The 21,973-nt window shown below is 38.3% G+C and overlaps 1 protein-coding gene across 3 annotated transcripts in view; it reads left to right on the top strand.

Annotated features, from left to right (window-relative positions):
• The first annotated feature begins 1,871 nt into the window (after positions 1–1,871).
• STK31 (serine/threonine kinase 31) overlaps positions 1,872–21,973 on the top strand; it is an 83,783-nt gene continuing 63,681 nt past the window's right edge. Inside the window, exons 1-8 of one of the 3 annotated variants that reach the window (XM_075558288.1) lie at positions 1,872–1,889; positions 2,991–3,037; positions 3,120–3,172; positions 4,956–5,054; positions 10,466–10,540; positions 12,621–12,779; positions 15,495–15,853; positions 16,936–17,110. In XM_075558288.1, coding sequence (XP_075414403.1) covers positions 1,873–1,889; positions 2,991–3,037; positions 3,120–3,172; positions 4,956–5,054; positions 10,466–10,540; positions 12,621–12,779; positions 15,495–15,853; positions 16,936–17,110 — 984 coding nt within the window. In that variant the 5' untranslated portion in view covers position 1,872. Of the gene's footprint in view, positions 1,991–2,990; positions 3,038–3,119; positions 3,173–4,955; positions 5,055–10,465; positions 10,541–12,620; positions 12,780–15,494; positions 15,854–16,935; positions 17,111–21,973 lie in introns of all 3 variants that reach the window. The other 2 variants (XM_075558286.1, XM_075558285.1) reach the window with 2 other exon arrangements.

Below are 21,973 nucleotides of genomic sequence, written 5' to 3'. Positions count from 1 at the left end.
TTTTAACATGTAAAAATCAATCAATGTAATTCATCATATTAATAAAAGAGAAGAATCCCATGATCATCTCAAAAGATGCACAAGTATTTGACAATAGTACACATACAATCATAATAGAAACTACTAAGAAACTAGGAATAATAGTTATCATTAAATTGACGTGTGTCTCCTAAAAGGCTCACGGCAAAAATCACACTTGATGGTGACAGGTGAATGCGTTCCTCCTCAGAGCAGGAACATGGCAAGGGTGTTGCTTTAGTCACTTCTATTCAGCATTATGCTGGAGGTTCTACCCACTGCAATAAAGTAAGATAAAAGAAATAAGAGGCAGGCTGGAAAGAAAATGCAACAGACTTTACTTGCATATGCCATAAGCATCTATGTAAAAAACAAAACAAAACAACCCGACCAACTGAAACCCACTGCCACTGAGTTGAGTGTGACTCAAAGCAACTCCTTATTGGGTTTCCAAGACTGTTAGTCTTTATGGGAGCAGAACACTGTTCCCAATTAACGTTAAGTAAGGAACCCTGGTGGCTAAGGAGATAGGAGTTAGCTTGCTAATTGCAAAGTCGAAGTTGTAATCCACTATCTCTTTGAGGAAGAAAGATGAAGCTGTCTGCCCCTGCCAAGGTTTACAGTCCCCAAAGGGCAAAGGGGTAGTTTTATTCCGCCCAATAAGCTCACCGTGAGTCAGAATCAACTCAATGGCACAGATTTGGTTTAATTTTGGTTTAAAAGGGCAAGTATGTTGCCCCTAAGTGTGATAGTAAACCACATACTGTTAGCGCATATCTAAATGTAATAACACTGACATATCAAGTAGCAGTGAGAATATGGAGCAACTAGGACTCTCAAACTGCTGCTGGAATGTAGAATAGTACCACTTTTTTTGTAACGGGGCCTGGCAGTCTCTTAGACAGGAAGGAAAGCATGTCTATACCAAGCCTTCTACCCATTTGATCATGGCAGCTTTTTTGAAGCAATCCCAAACTAGAAGCAAACCAAATGCTCTATTTGGATCGGTCATGTATCAAGCAATATGTACTCAGCAATAAAAAAGCAAAAGCGATACCAAAATGGTTACATTTCAAAATAATCATGGCAAATGCAAGAAATAGACCCCCTAAAAGCAGTTTACAAAACGTTTGATCTCAGTAGTAGCCTGTTTGACAAGATGCAAACTGATGGAGACAGAGGTAGATCTGTGGCTACTATTGAAGGGTGGGCGTTACAAACGGGCATGAGGGTATTTCAGGGGATGGTCTTTGTTACCCTGTGATGTCTGCTCTTAGGAAATCGCTCACTATTTTTACATTATGGGTACCTTATTATACGCTAATTATACCTCCATTAAACCTTAAGAAATTGGAGTTACTTAGTTCTTATTTGTATAAGGTTTACCACAAAGTGTACTATCTGCACGTAACGGGACAGCTGAAATAGAACACTTTTTGCGTCTTAATGTGTAAAAAGTGGCCACGTTAAAGACGATTGAGTTGGCTTGATAAATGCTTGTAGCGCTACTCATCTGAAACAAACGAAACAAAACTGTCTCGTCCAAAAGCCATTCTTGTCTTTCCAGTTGGATGGTTCACACTTTGAATTCAATCCCCCCTTCAAAGGCCCTCAGGTACGTCAGGCCTAGACAATTCAAACCGATGCGCAGCGTCCTCCGTGCTCGGGCTTCGCACCTGGGCGGTGGGGGTGGGGTAGGAAGGAGCCTGCGGCCCCCACCCGCGACCCCGAGTCTGCGGCGCACGAGCTCGAGCTCGGCGGCCACGTGAGCCGGCGGCAACTACCGCCAAGCCCGACGGGCCGCACGCGCATGCGCAGGCGCACGCGCACGCGCAGTCGGGGCCCGCGCCGGAAATGCTGGGGCCCGAGCGGTAAGGGCGGGCCTGTGCGCGAATGGGCCCTGGGCTTGTTGGCGGGTGAGCATGTGGGGACGGGGGCGCTTCCCTAGAGCTTCCGTGATGGACGGTGTGAGGTCAGTAGCAGTCCTGGCGGCAGGTGCGGTGTGCCGTCGCTTCAGAGGTCGCCTAGGTGGCATCGCGCACAGGCTGGCCTCCAGGGCCGGGGAGGGCCCGTTTCCCGGCCTTGCCGCGCCCGCTGGACCTTCGCCACGGCCGAGGGCGGAGGGCCGTGGTTCTGGGGTGCTGCCTGCCGCCCGCGAAACTTGCTTGCAGGAGCCCCCGCCCGAGTCAGCTTGAAGCCCAGGTCCACTCTCGGGTCCTTTACATTTGAAAAGTCCATGAAGGCGTCATCGCAGTACAAATTACAGCAGTGACGGAGAGCTTCGGATTAATAGGAAATGCCTTTTGGCCGTGCAGAAAGTGATCGCAACATTCATTCTCGTTGTAATCTTTGCAGAAATGTTTTTTTCCTTCATTGAAAATAAGATTTCAAAATTAATAACCTGTTCTAAAAATAGTGTCGCCGAGGTGTGTGCGGAGGACTTCCCAAAGCAAATATCTATAGCGACCAGTTTAAGACTGTCTTCCAGAGCAACATAGGATAAAGGTGCAAAATACAGTCAAAAAGTGAATTTTAGTCATTTAAGAAAATATCTTTGAATTATCACAGAATCAAAATTTCTAATCTCAATTATCAGAAGAAAAAAGCGATCAATTCTGTGAATGTTACACGGCCAAAATGTTTACAAAATTTGATTTTTTTGAATTTTCATTACAGCTGTGAATATTTTTTCCCCTCGAATACTCATAATAGCATCAAAATGGCAAGGATTTTCCCTCTAATACTGGTCGAAAAGTAAAGTACAAGAATTTTAAAAAGGATCTGATCGAAAGGTTTTAAAATTAATTTTAAATCTCTTTAAGGAGATGATGTTTTAATATGGAATTTGAAGTTTGATAACTTTTATTCATGACCAAACATTTTTTTTGGGAATTTTAACATTAATGCATTAGTCTTTAGTCACTGTTATCAGATAATTGTTTATCACCTAATCAAGTACTGGATTGTTTTAGTTTTTCAGGAATTATCAAGATGGATGAAGATCCACATTATAATAAAGGTACTGATGCCAAAATTATTGGGGTGTAAGAGCCAGATGCTAGTGATTAATTTCTAATTTTTGCATTGTGATTTGTCTCTAGTTGAAGATGTTGTCGGAAGTCATGTAGAAGATGCTGTGACATTTTGGGCACAGGTAAATAGCTCTGTTGGTTTCTCTAACCTACTTCATCTTCTCAACGGAACAAAAATGAAAACCCGGGAACATATTTACCATTATTTTTCTCATTGGCTAGTTTTAAAACAGAGGGTTTGGGGAATATAATTCCACATTCTAAATTTAATAGTTAAGTCATATTAGGAAGAGTTGTATAATCATCACCATAATCAATTTCAGAACATACTCTGTCCTGCTAGCTGTTAGCTCCCTATTTTCCTACAACCTTCCCTGCCATGCCCCGAGGTAATTATTAACTCTAAATGCACCTACCCTGGATCGCATAGACACAAAATCGAACAAAACCAAAACAAACAAAAACTCAACAATTACGAAACAAAATCAGAGGAAAACTTCAATTGAAAAGAGAGCAGAAAATATTAAAAACTGAAACACTTTGAAAATAGGCTACAGGGGAGGCGCATAGGGCAGCATTTAGATGACAGATGGCCATAGCTAGGGGTTTGCTTGAGCTGGAGTCCCTGGGGGAGGAAGGGGAAGGCTCAAGAAGATTGTGATTTCAGAGTTTCACAAGAGACTGTTGTATTTTTTAAGTTACAGCCCCATCTAGGGGTCTTTTCTAGAGATTGTGTCTTGAAAGATGTTAAGATTTTGAATCTCTGATGTTTTCTTCTTAAGGGCTTCATTTTCCATTTAAGATGTGTGCTCTTAACTGTGAGCCGGAATTGACTTGATGGAGATGAAGTGTTGTTGTTAGTTCTCTTACAACTTATAAAAATAGACACCCTCCTGAAACATTTGTCATTTTCCATTCTCAGCCTTTTGAGTGCGCACAATTTTAAACACAAAGCAGGACTTCTCACTGCGTTATTCATTCTGGTTTGAGCACGTGCAGAGAATTTGCAGTAGCACTCCGTACACAGTAAAGCAGACTCCGTGGTTTAACCAGCTTCCCACATTAGAGACACCTGAGGTTCATTTCTGGTTTGACCTCCACTGAGGAGGTCTTTTGCTGCCACAGTTAAACTCATTTCGACAACATCTACATATATTATGTCTATTCTGATTTAGTACTGTATCTGGGGTAGAAAAGCACATTCTCAGTAGGGGATCAAACCATAATGAATTGGTTCTAAGCCCGGATAACAAAGTACAGCACCAAAATGCTTCTATTATCCCTTGAATGTACAAAATTAGCCACTGAAAGGGTTTCTACGTATTTTAAGTCTATGCTCAGTGACTCTGTGTTAATAGTATCTTTGTTACTCTCAAGAGTGTCTGTAGGTGGATGATAAAGTGTATGTTTAAGGTAACTATATTGGAAATCTTAGTTTTAAGATTTTCTAGACTAGTGCCTTCCAGTAGAAAGTTTCCCAACTAATTAAAATTTTTTTCTAAGCCACATTAAAAAAATTCCAAAGGAAAAGTGAAAGGTAAAAAAGGAAACATATACTAATATTTAATCTAGTAGATCTAACATTTAACATTTCAGTATGAAATAATATTAAGTCTTTTACCTTTTTGAAATCCAGTGTCTATTTTAGATGTACAATGATTCCATTTGATTTAATGATATTTGGTACCTTGGTCTGAATTCTAAGTAATATGAACTCGTTGGGAGTAACCTTTTTCTGTAGCGCAGTCCCATTTCTTAGAGCTTACTTAAATGATGTGACGTAAGTATTTGATTTAATTTCTAATACTTCCACCTTTTTAAAAAATATACTAGTAAAATTTTCAATTGCTTTGCATTGTAGTAAAATAATATCTCTTAGAATCCCATACTGTTTTTTCATTATAGAGTATCAATAGAAATAAGGATATTGTGAAGATTGGTTGCTCATTGTCTGAAGTTTGTCCCCATGCCAACTCTGTTTTTGGGAATCTTGATTCAAAGAAGGTGAGTGTATTTATGGGTATGATTATTCTATCTCTCCTGCTAGCTTCCTTATTTATGTAAGAATATTGTATTTACCTGTGCTTATATCCTTTAATTGCAGCCTTAGTAAATATATTCATTCAAATAGATAACTGTCTAATATGCAGGTGAAAAGACGCTCAGCATCATTAGTCACCAGGAGATGCAAATCAAAACCACAATGAGATACTGCTTCACACCCATCAGAATGGTTAGAATAAAAACGTCACCTAAGTGTTGGTAAGGATGAGAAATCAGAGCCCTGACCAACTGCTGATGGGAATGGGAAATGATTTCTCCGTTTTGGAAAACAGTCTTACAGTTCACTGAACAATTAAACACAAAGTTACCACATGATCCAACATGGAAGGAAACATACATACATTCACACAAAAACATGCACAACAAAAGCAACAACGGAGTCTTGGATATATCAATTTATTTGCCAAGATTTTATTCTCTAGACATTTCAAAAAGTGTACAGAGATGTATTATTTTAATCATTTTATTGGGGGCTCACATTTATCACCTTCCATACATACATCAATTGTATAAAGCACATACAGAGATGTTTTTGTAAATAGTTCACCACAGTATTTTCTCTGTTTTTAATATTTTATCGAGGGCACTTAAAGCTCTTATAACGATCTATACATCAATTGGATCTAGAACATTTGAACATATGTTGCCATTTCATCATTTTCAAAGCATTTTCTTTCTACTTGAGCCCTTGGTATCAGCTTCTCTTTTTTCCCTCCCTCCCTCCACCCTCCCATTCTCGTGAACGTTTGATAAATTATACGTAACTGTTATTTTCATATCTTACACCATCCACTGTCTCCCTTTACCCACGTTTCTGTTGTTTATCCCCCTTCTGGGGGTGGGGCATGGTAGCTACACATTGATCATTGCAATTGGTTCCCTTCACCACAGCATTTTCTGTAATAGGCAAAACTAGAAATACTAAGCATTTTGAATATATTACAACAATAGTAGTAATAGTGGCTAGCATTTATCGAATCAAAGAACATTCTAAGCATTAACAACCCTGTGAGTTAGAGATCATTTTATTTCCCCCTTTTTTTGAAATTGAGATACAGCCAGGGTAACTTTTTGAAAGTTACCAGATAGTTAATGAGGGAGCAAGTATTCCAATGCGGGTATCACAGAACCCAACTTCTTAACTGCGACCTTACATTGGAATAACTAATACATTTGAGTGAAATCCTTAGGTTGGAAAACTAGCCACTTTTAAGGCATGTACTGTGGTGGAAGAGCCCGAGTGGGGTAGTGGTTGCACATTGGGCTGCCAACCACAAGAACAGCAGGTCAAAACCACCAGCTGCTCCTTGGGAAAAAGAGGAGGCTTTCTACTCCCTTAATAAGATAAGTCTCAGAAACCCACAGGGGCAGTTCTCCCCTGTCCTGCCAGATCTCTATGAGTCGACATTGGTGGAGTTTGTTTTGTTTTTGCGTGACCAGGTGGTTCTTTCCCTCTCAACACATAGGCTGGCCATGTACTTACTATACATAGTAGGGTTATAGGGGGAAGGGATTGGGACCAGGTATAAGGAGAGTGACTATATAAGGGCACAGTGAATCAGCATTGACTGGATGGTAGTGGGTTTGGTTTGGTTTTATACTATGGTAAGACAAGTGCAAAACTTAGGAGGATCGCTCTCAAATTCAAGTGCTAAGTTAGTACCCGAATATGAGGGAGTCCTTAAATCTTGGGGACTCCACACCTTGCTCTTAGAGAGGCACTCACTGGTCATCACAGTGCCTGTCTTACAGATGCAGAAGTTTGAGAGTAAGTGCCTCCTGGGATTTTGTGCCCTGGGTGCCTGGTTTACCTTACCCTCTTCCTGATCCTTGTTATTTAAATGAGTGAAGTGGATTTCTGTATGCGCTTATGGATTAAGGTGTAGGATAAGCTCACTGCCATTGAGTCAGTTCTGACTTTTAGTGACCTTATAGGACTGAGTAGAACTGCTCTGGGTTTCTGAGGCTGTGACTCTTTCTGGTAGCAGAACGCCTATCTTTCTCCCAAGGAGTGGCTGGTGGTTCGAACCGAGCTGCCCAACTCATAGCCCATTTTCCTGTGAACTTTGTGAAGTCCCCTTGTCCCTATTTGCAGACAGTAAATGTAAACTCGTTTTCAGAAGGCATGTGGTGGGAAGTGTTCCTTTTTATCCCCATTAATGCGCTTTGGTTTCTTTTAGTCATGTGTCTGAACAAGTTTTGTTTTAAATGGTTAAAATTCCAATGGCATGAAAAAATGTACAAAAAGTAGTTTGAAAGGAAAGACAAAGGTGGTCCAGAGCTGAGCATCAGATCTGATAGGGTATGTGATTTTACTTGGAAACAACACAACTCATTTCTATCAAGTCGATGCTGACACTTAGTGACCCTATGGATCAGAGTAGAACTGCCCTGGTGGGGTTCGGAGAGTAACTCTTTATGGAAGTAGAAAGCTCCGTCTTTCTCCCAAGGAGCCATTGGTGGTTTCAAACTGCCTGTTGTTGCCCAATTTGTGGTTAGCAGCCCCAAATGTAACCACAAACCTATTAACATAACCTCCTTTTCCTCTGTTGTATGCACAATAAAGTTCTCTACGGAAAATTCAAGCTAATTTCAAAAATAAGCTTCTGATTATAAATGAGTATTAATCCACATCTGATTGTCTATGCTTATGTGCTCTTAGTGACCAAGTAGGAGTGCTGGTGGCATAGTGGTTATGTGTTAGATTGCTAATGGCCAACACCTGTTCCTCAGGAGAAAGATGAGTCGTTCCACTCCCGTTAAAAGAGGCCACCATCTCGGAAACCCACAGGGGCGGTTCTCCCCTGCCCTGCCGGATCTCTATGAGTCGACATTGATGCAATGGCAGTGAGCTTGGTGGGGTTTGCTTTTTGTTTTGCTTTGTTTTTGCGTGACCAGGTGGTTCTTTCCCTCTCAACACATAGGCTGGCCATGTACTTACTATACATAGTAGGGTGATGGGGGAAGGGATTGGGACCAGGTATAAGGGGAGTGACTATATAAAAGAGTTTCAAAAAGTTCCTGGGAAATGGAATTATGAGGTAATGGAATAGTATAGTTCTGAGGCTATTCTGAGATGGTCTACCAAGGGTGAATTTTGCTGTATGTGGTGTTGGTAAAACCAAGAGAACATTAGGTTCCTCTACTGGTCCCAGCTCTGTCCTTGTATGCATACCTCACATATGACTATATTCACCTTTGCCTTAGGCCAACTTAGTTATATTTGTCACTGGCCTTATACCACGTTAGTGATGTTTGTGAATCATTACAATACCTTAATGAAAGAGTGGGCTTTTTGCTGAGATTGAAATTGGATATGACGGCTAGTTTTCCCACTGAACCTATCGAGACAGTGTCATGTCATTAGTGCCTACTTTTTTGCCTTCCATGTGTTGAGTGTTAGTTCAAGGAATTGAATTAAATGCTATTTGAACACCTAGTATTTGCGTATCTGAATCAATTTGCATTTTAATACTTTGGGGAATTGAAGGGTTTTAAGTTCCACCTTTGTATTACTTTTGCTTAAAAGAAATCTGTGAACTTTTCTTATTTGAATGTGACACATTTTAAATTAATTTTATACTCTCACTAAGAAGTGTAGACATTTCTCCACTAGTGGTCTCATTCCCCATGAAAATGTTGTCTTTATTTACATATCTTTTTTTTTATTTTTTATTTACATATCTTAAGACTATGTTTCGGCTAATACTTCCCTTCCCCAAACTACTTCTGGCTCCCCTAATTACTTTTAGATGCTATATAGTTGTTTAATTTACATAGGTAATAGTCTATATATTCTTTATGCTTTTGTATCTGACTTACTTGGCTCAGAATGATGTCTTCTCAGGACTTCATTACTCTTTAGGGCTGAGTAATATTCCATTGGATGTGTATACTACATTTTGTTCCTCCATTCATCTGTTTCCACCTCATCACTGGTGGATGAATACCGCTGCAGCGAACATTAGTGTACAGATGTCTGTTGAGGGTTGCTGGTTTCAAGTTTTTGGGTACACATCTGAGAGAGGAGTTGCTGGGACATACACGGTGGTTCCCTGGTTCAACCTTGGAGGAACTGCTGAATTGCCTTTTTTTTTTTAACAGTAGCTTTACCAGTCTACAAAACCCTGCCAACACATACTTTTCTTATTGACATTCTAATAGGGGTAAAATGGTCTCTTTATTTTGCTTTCAATTTGCTTTTCTCTAATGGTTAATGACATTTTGAGCTTCTTCTCATGTGTGTTGTTTGTTTATTTGTGAATTGTTCATTCGAGTTCTTTACCCAGTTTTGATCAGGTTGTTTGTCTTTTTGCAGGAAAGTTGTGGAAGTATTTTATAAAACGTAGATATTAGGCCTTTATAGGATTTATAGTTTCCCAAATTTTCTCTCCCCATTCCCTGTGAAATTTTGGCTATTGCAGGTATACTGGGTATCTGTTTATGTTGTTGAATAGGCTTGTTGAGTTTTAGAGGCCTTCAAACCATTGTAAGATATTTAAGACATTTTTAATCTTAACCTCTAGAAGCACTTTTCCTGGGGACATTATTGTCCTCATTAAATAATCTATGCTTTTGTATCCCTCTCCCTCACAGTCCACGTTTGGCAATTTCCAGAGACCGTTTTGTTTCTCACACCTGGAGGAGTCTTACTTGCATTTTGTGGGTAGTCAAGGAGGTTTGCTGCTAAATACCACATAGTACATAGGAGAGTCCCTCTCCTCACAGAATGATCCATTCCCAAAAATTGATATCGAGAAGCTATTATTTAAAATATCATTCTCTCTGCTTTTTCTTTAAACATAGTTAAAACTGAATTAGGAATTTAAAATAGAATGAAAGTTCACCACTGAGGGTCTTATTTAATTTTATCTTCTTTTGCAAACTGAAGTCCTTATGCTTAAACTAAAAAGGTATAAAAGTTGTCCTTGACTGGTGGGAAATATAGATTCCTATATACTTGAAAATTAGAATTAAAGACTTGGTGAGGGAGCGGGGAGGAAGGGGTGGGGGGAAAAGAAAAAAAAAGACACTTGGTGAATAAAAACATTTAAAAGTAGTTGTTTCAGCTACATGTTGAGATAATAATTTTAAACTTTTAATATTATAAACTTTTTGTCTCTTTCTAATATTCTGAGCACCAGAATAGCATAAGGGACTCTGAAGTCAAATTGTCTTGAGAGTGAATCTTGTTCTGTTACTTCCTAACTTATGGCTACGGCCATAGAATGATGGAAATAGCTGTTACATTGTGTTTATACATTAAGTTATGTATGAAGTGCTTACTGACTAATGGCAACCTTTATGCTTTACTTCTTTAATACTGAAAATTTACTTTTGTTTTCTCATAGATTTATGGGGGACTGTTTTCTGAAGATAAATGTTGGTACAGATGCAAAGTACTGAAAGTCATCAATGATGAGAAGGCAAGAAATCAGTGTTCAGTTCTTTTGACTAGTGGATCTGTATTGCAGGCCCCAGATCGGATGCTCATCTAGCCCTTCTTTGATGATTCATAGCAGTTACCTGAGGCAGTTCAGCGAAATGATTAATGATTAAACCATTGCTTTCCTTTTATAATGAATACAAAACAGTTAATTGGTTTTATTTCTTTCACTTCCCTTCAAAAACAAAACCCCCCAAAATGAGGCTAAGATTCAGGACTGTTCTTCTGCACTTAAATTGTTGCACCTGAGATTGTGCAGTCTAGATGACAATTATTTGCAGATTAGCTTTGGTGACCAGAGAGATCTTTGGTTGTTTCTTTGTATCTTCAGGTCTTAATAATGTTTAGTTCTTAGTATTGGGTAACTTTTAAAGTTCAGAAAATAACGTCCGATTGATCCTGAAATTAAATATATTGGATTGATGCTAATAATCTCATAACTTAAATCTCAGACATTAAAGGTGATGCATTTCTTTGTATTTAGCTATTTATTTAAAAATAACATCCAACCTAGTACATGTTTATATATATAGCATTTTTTATCCAGAATGACGCTTGGCCTCCCCTGCCTCTTTACCATGTCATTCACGTATCATACAACTCAGTCGTTCCATCACATCAAGGAAAGCTGTACAATCACCACCACAATCCGTGTTAGAACCTTTTCTTAATTCTTGTGCTCATCATTGTTAACTTCCCATTTCCCCAACCTTCTCTGCCATGCCCCAGGGACCATTAATTCAGTTACTATAGCTACAGGCGTACCTATCCTTGATTTTATATACAGAAAGACATTATAACAAACAAAAAACATAACAGTAAAGCAAAAAACCTCAATAGAAAAGAAAGGAAATATTAAAAACGGATCCTTAACTATTTCCTGTTTTACATTCTGAGCTGTGGACCATCTTTAAGGAGATTTGAGCGAGGACGTTGAGTATTGCTTGGCAGTTGCAGGTTGCAGTTGGGTACTAGCATTTCTGAAGGCTTCCCTTCAGTGTCTTAGCTACAATTAATTTCCTAGACTTAAATATAGTATTATAATATATAACATTCATAGTGTAATATATTTCCCATGTATTTTCTTGGTATAATAGAGTGATAAGATGAAGCAATTTAATGCTTCCAGTAACTTGGATTCTTCTCTAAATGTTGTGATGCAGCACTATCAGAGGTACCTTTCTAATAGACAGTGTCCTATGGGTCACAGACACCTGAGCCCACGGTGGATGGGACCTCATCAATCAGCACTGATAGGGAGGCTGCCAACCACAATAGAGAACTTTACCCTGTAGTTTGACAATTGGACATGATATTTTGCTCTTGGATTTGATTTTGCTTCTTAAATGGAGGGGCAAGATGGCTTTTCACTTTAAATTAAAATAAGTTAAGGGGCAAGGTAGCTTTTGACCTTGTACATTTTTATTAAAGACACTAAAGATCAGTGGCAAGGATGAATATGAGTTGTTTCTATGGCAGGGGTTCACAGGGGTTGCCCAATTCATAATAGTAGCAAAATGACAGTTATGAAGTAGCAATGAAAAAATTTTATGGTTGAGGGGGTCACCACAACATCAGGAACTGTATTAAAGGGTCACAGCATTAGGAAAGTTGAGAATCACTGTTCTAAGGTCTGGTAGCTGGAGTGGGTACAGTTTTATCAAAGGAAGTTTGATTAATTTTGTCTTTCTTTTCAGGTCTTACTTTTTTTCAACTAGAACTTAAGGATATTGATTAATTTTAACATTAGGAGAGAGAGAAGAGGATCATAAACACCATGGACTTAGGGTTATTTAAAGTACTAGTTGTTTAAAAAACAAAAGAAAGCTAAAATATAAAATGTTACAGGTAGAATTCAATTAGTACTAAATACAGACATCACTGATATGAACTGTGGATTTCGTTGTTTTGAAGTTATATCTAGCACTCTATTTATGAATGATTTTTGTTAGTTTTAGATAAAATGCTATTTTGACTAAAGATAATCAAAAGGAATCAGTAAATTAATGGTTTCTTTGGCTATATTTAATTGAAGTTCAGTATCAGTATTCTTTTTCCAGTGTCTGGTGAGGTACGTTGACTATGGAAATACTGAAATTCTAAATCGATCTGATATAGTTGAGATTCCTTTGGAGCTGCAGTTTTCCAGTGTCGCTAAAAAGTACAGACTCTGGGGACTCCAAATTCCTTCTGGCCAAGAAGTTACCCAGTTTGATCAGGCAAGTCACGATTTTACATTTGTTTATTAATGACATTAAAATCACAAACTTGAAATAAATTACAAGCGTAGTTAAATCTCATTAATTTTGTTTGATTTAAAGGCATGAATAAGTTAATGAAAATAATTACAGAATAATTTAGAAGTAATTATGAATTTGTATTCGCTTTTACTATGGAAAGGTTCTTGAACAGATAGGGTGATCTATAAAGTGAGTAAATGTAAATGTAAAAGTTCTGACTGAAAATTTAATAGTAATATGATAGAGAAAGTGGCAAATAACAATTATTCTGTTATTGTTTGCTTTTGAGGAATTTTAAATACAAGTGATTTTAAAACTAGCTCTAGTCATAAATAACACGACTTGTAAGTGGAGTTTTATTTAATCGGGTATTATTGTGGCAGGGGCTCCTCCACCGGTTGATTAGTGTTTGTCAGTGGTGTCCTGTTACCTTACATTCTAGGTCATCATAATTCCTATGAACTTTGGGTTGGTAATCTCCTGAGGAACCATGGAGGTACAGGGGTTCAGGCACTTGGCTGCCAACTATAAGCTAGGTAGTTTGAACACACCAGCAACTCTGAGGGGAAAAGTTGTAGCTGTCTGTTTCTCTCAAGATTTACAGCCAACCTTAGGCCAGTGGGTTTAATTTTGGGGTAACTTATTCCTGAGAAAAGTAAACCAGATAACTTTTGAGTAGTTTTATAAAAATTTCACTTCCTTTTAAATGTAGTAGGCAATAATGAGGCACCATCGTGGCACAGTGGGTTAAACATTGGGTTGCTAATCTCAGGGTTGAAAGTTCAGATCCACCAGTATTTCACAGGAGAAGACAGACTGTTTGCTTCCATAACGATTTATAGTCTTGGCAGTTTTGTGGAACAGTTTCCACTCTGTCCGATAGGCTATCTGTAGTTAGGAGTTGGGATCAGGTGCTCAGTGTTACTACAGCTCAAGTGGCTAATGTGAACAATTTAATTGGTATTTTTAAGGAGAGTCTAAAATGTAGAAAACTTGTAGTTTTCTCTTTTGTAAAAAATAATTTTGTCTGTTCTATAGTTATTTGTAAGATATATTCTCATATATTGGATTCATACTTTCACTTCTATAGAGTAAATCGGATGATAAAATTATATCCTAAAATTTCATTTTAAAGCCTAAAGTTTATAACTTTCTTTGTTAATATAAATGCTTTGGTCAAGATAAAGGCTTATTTTGAATCTCCTGCATGCCTAGAATCTTGGCCTATTTATAGACTTTATTAGAATTCTTTTGTTCTCAACCTGTTACTTTAAAAATAAGTAAATTGTTGTCTAAAACAAGTGACTTATTTATAGCCATGAAGCTAAGTAGATCAGTCAAAACTAGAACTCAAGTCCTTTGCCAGTTCTATAGTATGTAAGGCAGTGGTTCTCAACCTGCAGGTTGCGACCCTTTGGGAACGGTTGAATGACCCTTTCACTGGGGTCACCCAATTCATAACAGTAGCAAAATTACAGTTATGAGGTTGCAACAAAAATAATTTTATGGTTTGGGGTCACCACAACATGAGGAAATGTATGAAAGGGTTGCGGCTTTAGGAAGGTTGAGAACCACTGAGTAAGGTAATGCAAATTAATAGTAATTGAGGTAAACATGAGTCAAAAAAAAAAAGCTTTGGAATTGAAAGAGTACACTCAGCTTTTGAGCATACTTTATGCCTCAGAGTTCTAATAGGTGGTATTATATGCAAATATTTGTATTTGGCGTTTGATTAAGAAAAAAGATAATTGATTACAGTTGAGCCAATTGACAACCCTTTGAGGCAGTTCTGTTCTCTCCTGAAGGGTCAGTTCTGGGATACAGCCTAATATGAACAAACAAAAACCAAACCAAACAATGCAACTCCCAAATACAGAAAATTTTGGAAATTGTGTCTTCCCTTTGTGTGTGTGTGTGTGTCTTCCCTTTGTGTGTGTGTGTGTGTCTTCCCTTTGTGTGTGTGTGTGTCTTCCCTTTGTGTGTGTGTGTCTTCCCTTTGTGTGTGTGTGTGTGTCTTCCCTTTGTGTGTGTGTGTGTCTTCCCTTTGTGTGTGTGTGTGTCTTCCCTTTAAGCCCTATTTTATTTATGATGGTCTTGAGATTAGGATTTTCCAGCAGCTCGATGGCACCTAACAATAACACAGTTTCAGATTGCTGACTTTTGGTGCTTCTGTTGTTGAATCCGCTCCTGTTCTTATCTTTAACACCGGAGTATGAATGTCTTAAAAGCAAAATGAAGCTCTTTTAAAAGTTCATTTTGTATTCATATGAGCTCCTTTCTTAGATACCAGTGAGATTACTATGTAATGCCTGAGGATGCTACTTTATTTAGATGGGGCCAAACTGCTGGATTTAAAAAAAGATCATTCAAGATTGTTTGGCACATGTTTTCAAATTTATAAATATGATTGCTTTAGTTATTGGTATTAGTCTATAACTTTTCCAGTCCTGTTAGGTAGGTTTTAGCACTACTTCTGGAAAGGAAGATTTTAGCAAGTGTGTAAGCTGAATTATTTCATATATATGCACAAGTATATTTGCATATAAAAATAGTCAACTGTAAGGTAAGGCTGTTATTATACAGCTTTCAGAATGAAGACATGTGTTCCTTTAGAGAACTAGGTAGAAGCAAAACATGAAGGAAAAAAAACATGTTACCATACCAGATTTATGTCTTTTCCCCTATATTTCTCAGGGCAGAACCTTTTTAGGGAGCTTGATTTTTGAAAAGGAAATAAAAATGAGAATTAAAGCACTCTATCAAGATGGAACAGTCGTTGCCCAAGCTGAATATGGAAATGTGGACATAGGGGAAGAGGTGGCAAAGAAAGGATTTGCAGAAAAATGCAAACAAGCTTCGAGCACTAACATCTGTGAGGAAAAAAAGTCGGATGCTGGCCAGCTTCCTCTCCGGAACCTCAAGAGTCCCATTCCCTTGTGGGGACACAGATCAAACCAGTCATCCTTCAGCAGGCCAAAGGGACGCTCCAGTGGGAGGCTGCCTCTGGACTTGAAGATGGAAAATAATACAGGAAATCACATGACATTTCCAAAGTAAGATTGGTGGAATTATAGCTATGTCAATGATTTGGGAAGATGGTGATTTATTTTTTCTATTTTTCTCCAACATCTATTCCTTTAACAGAAATACTGTTACTAAAAACGTTTAAAAGAAAAATCATTCCTGACTTCTTTAAAGCTTGCATGCCAATTCTTTTGATATATTTATAAAAAATTATTATTCTACCTAAGTTTGAATTACAAAGGGGAAGAATTCAGGCAGAACCAGAGTTTTAAACATGCTTTTAATTTTCTTTTCTGTGACTTAAAGATTATCTTAGTTATTAATGAATTGGCTTTTATTTTTCAGCAAAAACAGCCACTATGAAAATGTATTGTTACGGAACTTGATTATTCCAAAAGCAGTTCATGTTTAGATAATTAGGAATTATGCCCTTGAAGCATAAAGCCAGATTTTTAATATGTACTGAAACATTTACATACTTCTGTATGTGATCTTTTAAAATCATTTTATTGGGGACGCATACAACTCTTACTACAATCCTTACATACATCAGTTGTGTAAAGCACATTTGTACTTTTGTTGCCCTCATCATTCTCAAAACATTTGCTCTCCACTTAAGCCCTTGGCATCAGCTCCTCATTTCCCCCCCTCCTTCCCCTCTTCCCTCTCCCTCATGAACCCTTGATCATTTATAAATTACTGTCATATCTTACACTGTCCGACATCTCCCTTCACCCACTTTTCTGTTGTCGTTGCCCAGGGAGGAGGTTATATATAGATCCCTGTAATTGGTTCCCTCTCTCTACCCTACCCTCCCTCAACCCTCCCCATATCGCCACTCTCACTACTGCTCCTGGAGGGATCATCCATCCTGGATTCCCTGTGTTTCTGTATCTGATTTTTGAGGTGTGACTTCAATTATAAAATATTCTTTGTCTTAAATATTTTAATATTGACCTAGACCAAGGCTTTAGATTAGTTTTCAAATTTAACATATAAAATATTAAATTTAAAATTTAAAATATATTGTGGGTAAAAAGCCCAATTTAGTTTAGATTTTTGATAGCTTTCAGCTTTGTTTGTTTGTTTCATGAGTGAATTTGTTTACCAGGGAAAGTTTGGCTGCTGGTGACTTTAATTTAGGGTCTAATGTCAGCCTTGCGAAAATTAAGCAGGACCAGAAACTGATTGAAGAAAATGAAAAGCTTAAAACTGAGAAGGAAGTGCTCCTTGAGAGTTACAGAGCGTTAGAACTGAAAGTTGAACAGACTGCTCAGGAGCTGAAGGTATGTGTATGTTCAGTGTCTTAAGGTAAGGAATGTTTACCTGGGAAATGCATTTACTCACCTGCTCCTACTTACTTAGCTTTCTGTCACTTTACCATCCCTTCCCACCCTCCCCCATTTTTTTCTTAATACTTCTTATATAATGAATTTTTCCCTTGTATTCCAGAATGATCAGTTTTGGATTTCATTGAATGTTTCATTTGTATTTTCTTTTCTGTCCTTTCAAAAGCTCTTAACTGTGGAAAATCTCAAGAGAATTGGATAACTAATTTTCATGTACCCATTACCCATCTCCTGCATTTATCAAGCAGGTGGCCAGTCTACTTTTTGATCTATATCTCTTGAGCTAATTTAAAACAACAAATTCCATTGATAATTTTTCACTATAAATACTTTAATATGTTTTTAAAAATAATTTTATTGGGACCTCATACAACTTATCACAATCCATGCATACATCCATTGTTCAGCACATTTGTACATTTATTGCCATCATCATTCTCAAAACATTTTCTTTGTACTTGAGCTCTTGGTATCAGTTCCTCATTTTTCCCCTCCCTTCCCACCCCACCTTGATAAACCTTTGGTAATTTATACATAATTATAATTTTGTCATGCCTTACACTGTCCGACATCTCCCTTCACCCACTTTTCTATGGTCTGTTCCCCAGGCAGGGGGTTATATGTAGATCCTTGTATTCGGTTTCCCCTAACTACGCCATCTTCCCTCCACCCTCCTGGTATTGCCACTCTCACCACTGGTCCTGAGGGGTTCATCTGTCTTGGATTCCCTGTGTTTCCATTTCCTATCTGTACCAGTGTACATACTCTGGTCCAGCTGGATTTGTAAGGTAGAATTGGAATCATGATAGTGGGGGAGAGGAAGCATTAAAGAACTAGAGGAAAGTTGTATGTTTCTTTGTTGCTATACTGCACCATGACTGACTCGTCTCCTCCCCACAACCCTTCTGTAAGGGGATGTCCAGTTGCCTACAGATGGGTCTTGGGTCCCCAGTACGCACCCCCCCTCATTCACAATGATAGGATTTTTGTTCTTTGGTGCCTAATACCTGATCCCATCGACACCTCGAGATCACACAGGCTGGTGTGCTTCTTCCATGTGGATTTTTTTGCTTCTGAGCTAGATAGCCGCATATTTATTTTCAAACCTTTATGACCCCAGACACTATAACTTTTGATAGCCGGGCACCATCGGCTTTCTTCACCACATTTACTTATTCACCCGCTTTGTCTTCAACGATTGTGTCGGGAAGGTGAGCATCATGGAATGCCAGTTTAATAGAACAAAGTGTTCTTGCACTGAGGGAGTACTTGAGTGAAGGCTCAATGTCCATCTGCTGCCTTAATACTAAATCTATAAATATATGCACATAGATCTATTTCCCCATCCTCATATATAAATATATTTAAATGTGTCCATGCCTCTATTTAGACCTCTATAAATCTCCTTTGCCTCTTAGTTCTTTCCTCTATAGACAATTTAAAAAAGTAATCACAATACTATTCATATTTAAAAATTAATAAAATGTCTCAGTGTCCTTTAATAGCCAGTCATTGTTCAGCTCTCTTATCTTAATCCATGACTGTTTCATACAGTTGGTTTCTTAGAATCAGGATTCTAGGTAGGTCCATACATTTCATTTTGGTCAATATATACCTTACAACACTTCAGCTGCATCCTTCTCTTACCTAACTGGCATATTAAAAACATTATTAGTTGGAATTTAATACTTATATCATTCCAAATTTTAATCATGCCAAGTAGAATGTACGATTGCTACCACAATCAGTTTCCAAACATTCCTTGTCTCCATGGACTCCTTGACATCACTTCCCTTTTATCCCATCACTACCATGGTACCCCCCTCCCTCCCGAACCCCTCATTCTATTTGCTGTCTCTCTAGGTTCATCAATCCTAGGTTTCCTATACTGAAAAAGAGAGATGCATGTAATGCTGTTTCAAGACGGTGACCTCCATTGACATAACACCTCTGAGATACACCCGAAGATGAACAAACAAAAGCCAAAGTAAACAGTATAGACCAAATAAAAATTTTTGGAAGCCATATCAGGTCCAGCCCATATCACAGGGGAATCTACTGACAAAGGTTTTAAGTGTTAGGTCAGATTTTAGCCTTTGATCTTCTCTGCTCCTCTCTCCCAAGCACTCTGTTTAGTGACTACTTACTCCCCCTCCCTCAATTTTAGATAGGGGAGTTCTCCAGAGTCTTTATGTCCTATATAGTTCCACAGATGAATCTTGAGCGACCACTGCCATCCATTGCCTCTGAACACCAGATTCTCACAATTTTAGGCTGTGATACTGATCCCTCCTTTGCCTTCCGATTGTGTAGCTTGTAATCCTTCAGTGACCGATGATGGTGTGCTTCTTCCACATGAACTTAGTTGACATCTCACATAGATAACTGCTTGTTTGGAGACAAGTGACAGGAATATTTTTGTCTTATGCTTTTGTGTACAGTTGACCCTTGAACATGACAGGAGGGAGAGGTTTGGTGTAGGTGCTTGACGAAGGAGTCCTGGTGACATAGTCATTAGGAATTGGGCTGTGATCCACAAGTTCTGCAGTTTGAAACCACCAGTTGCTCCTGGAAAGAAACATGGAGCTTTCTACTTAAAATCTCAGAGACTCACAGGGGCAGTCCTAACCTTTTCTATAGGGTCACTATGAGTTGGTATCAACTTGATGGCAGTGAGAAGGGAGACTTCCTGTGAGGTTGAAACTTTACAGTCTGTCCTTGAACAACGTGGGTTTGAGTTTCTCAGGCTTACTTATACTCTTTTCTTCTCCATGTTGCCTTTGTAAGGAGCCCTGTTGACCTAGTGGTTACTATTTGGGCTGTGATCCACAAGGACAGCAGTTCAAAACCACCAGCTGCTCTGAGGGAGAAAGAAAAGGCTTTCTACTCCTGTAAACAGTTACAGTCTTGGAAACTGACGGGACACTTCTACCCTGCCCTATAGGGTTGCTATGAGTCGGTATCAGCTTGATGGCAGTGAGTTGTTGATTTTTTTGTTGGTATTGTGAGCTAAAGTGTTAGGAATATCCACTTAAAAGGTCATGTGATTTTAATAAAAAGTTGGTGTTTAAAACATTTGTATTCACTGCGGTATGTTTGGTGCCATCAACTTGGAAAAATTGTGTATAAGTGGGGCCCACACAGATCAAACTTGCATTGTTTAAAGGCCAATTGTATTTCTTTTTTTGGACAGATATCAAGGTTTACTCAGATTCAGGGTCAATTTTTTTCAGGAATACTTTATGTGACTGGTGATTTGGGATATCTTATACTTACTATTACAATACCCTCCTTACTTTATTAAAATAGAAATTAATCTGGTAGGCCTGGTTCTGCCAATGTCCAAGTCCTTTGTGCTTACCTCCTCAGTGGGCTACCAGTTTTTTTCTTTTTGGCAGCTAGCAGAGTACATTAATAATTTATTAATAAGGCCTTTGTCTGATGTGTCATTGCTAAAGATCTTTTCCCAGTCTGTGTGCACGCTTACTCTCTTGGTGAATTCTTTTGATATACACTGGTGTTTTATCTTCAGTATATCCCACTTGTCAATTTATGATACCTCTGTATTTGTATCCTTCCCTATTTCTGATAGCCTATGTATTCCCTTCACCAGTGTTCTCAGTTTTGTCCCATTTCCCTCATTAATTAATGGCCCTATTCGTTGGGGAGTTCACCTCAAGTCTGTGATCCACTTTGAGATTATTCTTGTGCATGGAGTGAGGTAAGGGTCTTGCTTCATTTTTCTGCGGGTAGATAAACATTTTTTTCAGCACCATTTATTGAAGAGGATATCTACTTCCCATTTTATATTTTTGGGCCCTTATCAAAAATCAGTTGTCTGTATTGATTTTCAGTTCTTTTCCATTGGTCCGAGTATCTGTCGTTATACCAGTACCACACTGCTTTGACCACTGTGGCTGTATAATAGGTGTAAAGTCAGGTAAAGCAAGTCCTCCCTCTTTGTCCTTCTTCTTGAGGAGTTCTCTGCTATTTCTAGGCTTCTATCCTCTCCATATGAAGTTGGTAATCAGGTTTTCCATTTCTTTGAAGAAAAATGAGGGTATATCTGGATTGCATTAAATTTATATAGTGCCTTGGGAATTGACATCTGTATTGAATCTTCCAATCCATGAGTATTGGATATTCTTCCATTTGTTGAGGTCATTCTTGGTTTCTTATAATAGTGTTCTATAATTTTCCTCATACAATCTTTTTTTTTAGTCAGATATATCCCTAGATATTTCAGTTTGTGCTTGACTATTGTGAAGGGTACCACCTTTTGGATCCCCTCTTCTGTGGTCTTCTCTGATGTGTGTAGCAGAAGTCCAGTAGACATCTGTTTGTGGATCTTGTATCCTGCCACTCTGCCGTATTCTTCTATTGCTTCTAGTACTCCCCTTAGGAAGCTTTTGGGATTTTCCATATATAATATGTCATCTGTGAATAATGATAGTTTTGCCTTTGCCTTATGCTATTAACTAAGACCTCCATTATGATGTTAAATAAGAGTGGGGACAAGGGGCATTCTTGTCTGGGACTCTTTTTCAGTGGGTTTATTTTCATGTTTTTTCCATTGACTACCACATGTGCTCATGGTTTTTCTTATATAACTTTCATTGAGGAATTTTCCTTCCATTCCTATCTTCTTGAGTGTCTTAAACAGGAATTGGTGTTGGATGTTGTTCAATGCTTTTTCTAATATTATCATGTGGTTCTTATAATTTTTTATCACTTGGTCATGGTGAATTGTTTGTTTTATATGCCTTTGTACTCTTTGGCCAGTAATTTGCATTGATATTC

The sequence above is a fragment of the Tenrec ecaudatus genome, chromosome 9, assembly GCF_050624435.1.
Source record: "Tenrec ecaudatus isolate mTenEca1 chromosome 9, mTenEca1.hap1, whole genome shotgun sequence".
Classification (NCBI taxonomy): Eukaryota; Metazoa; Chordata; class Mammalia; order Afrosoricida; family Tenrecidae; genus Tenrec; species Tenrec ecaudatus.
This window is presented reverse-complemented; position numbering and strand designations above follow the sequence as displayed.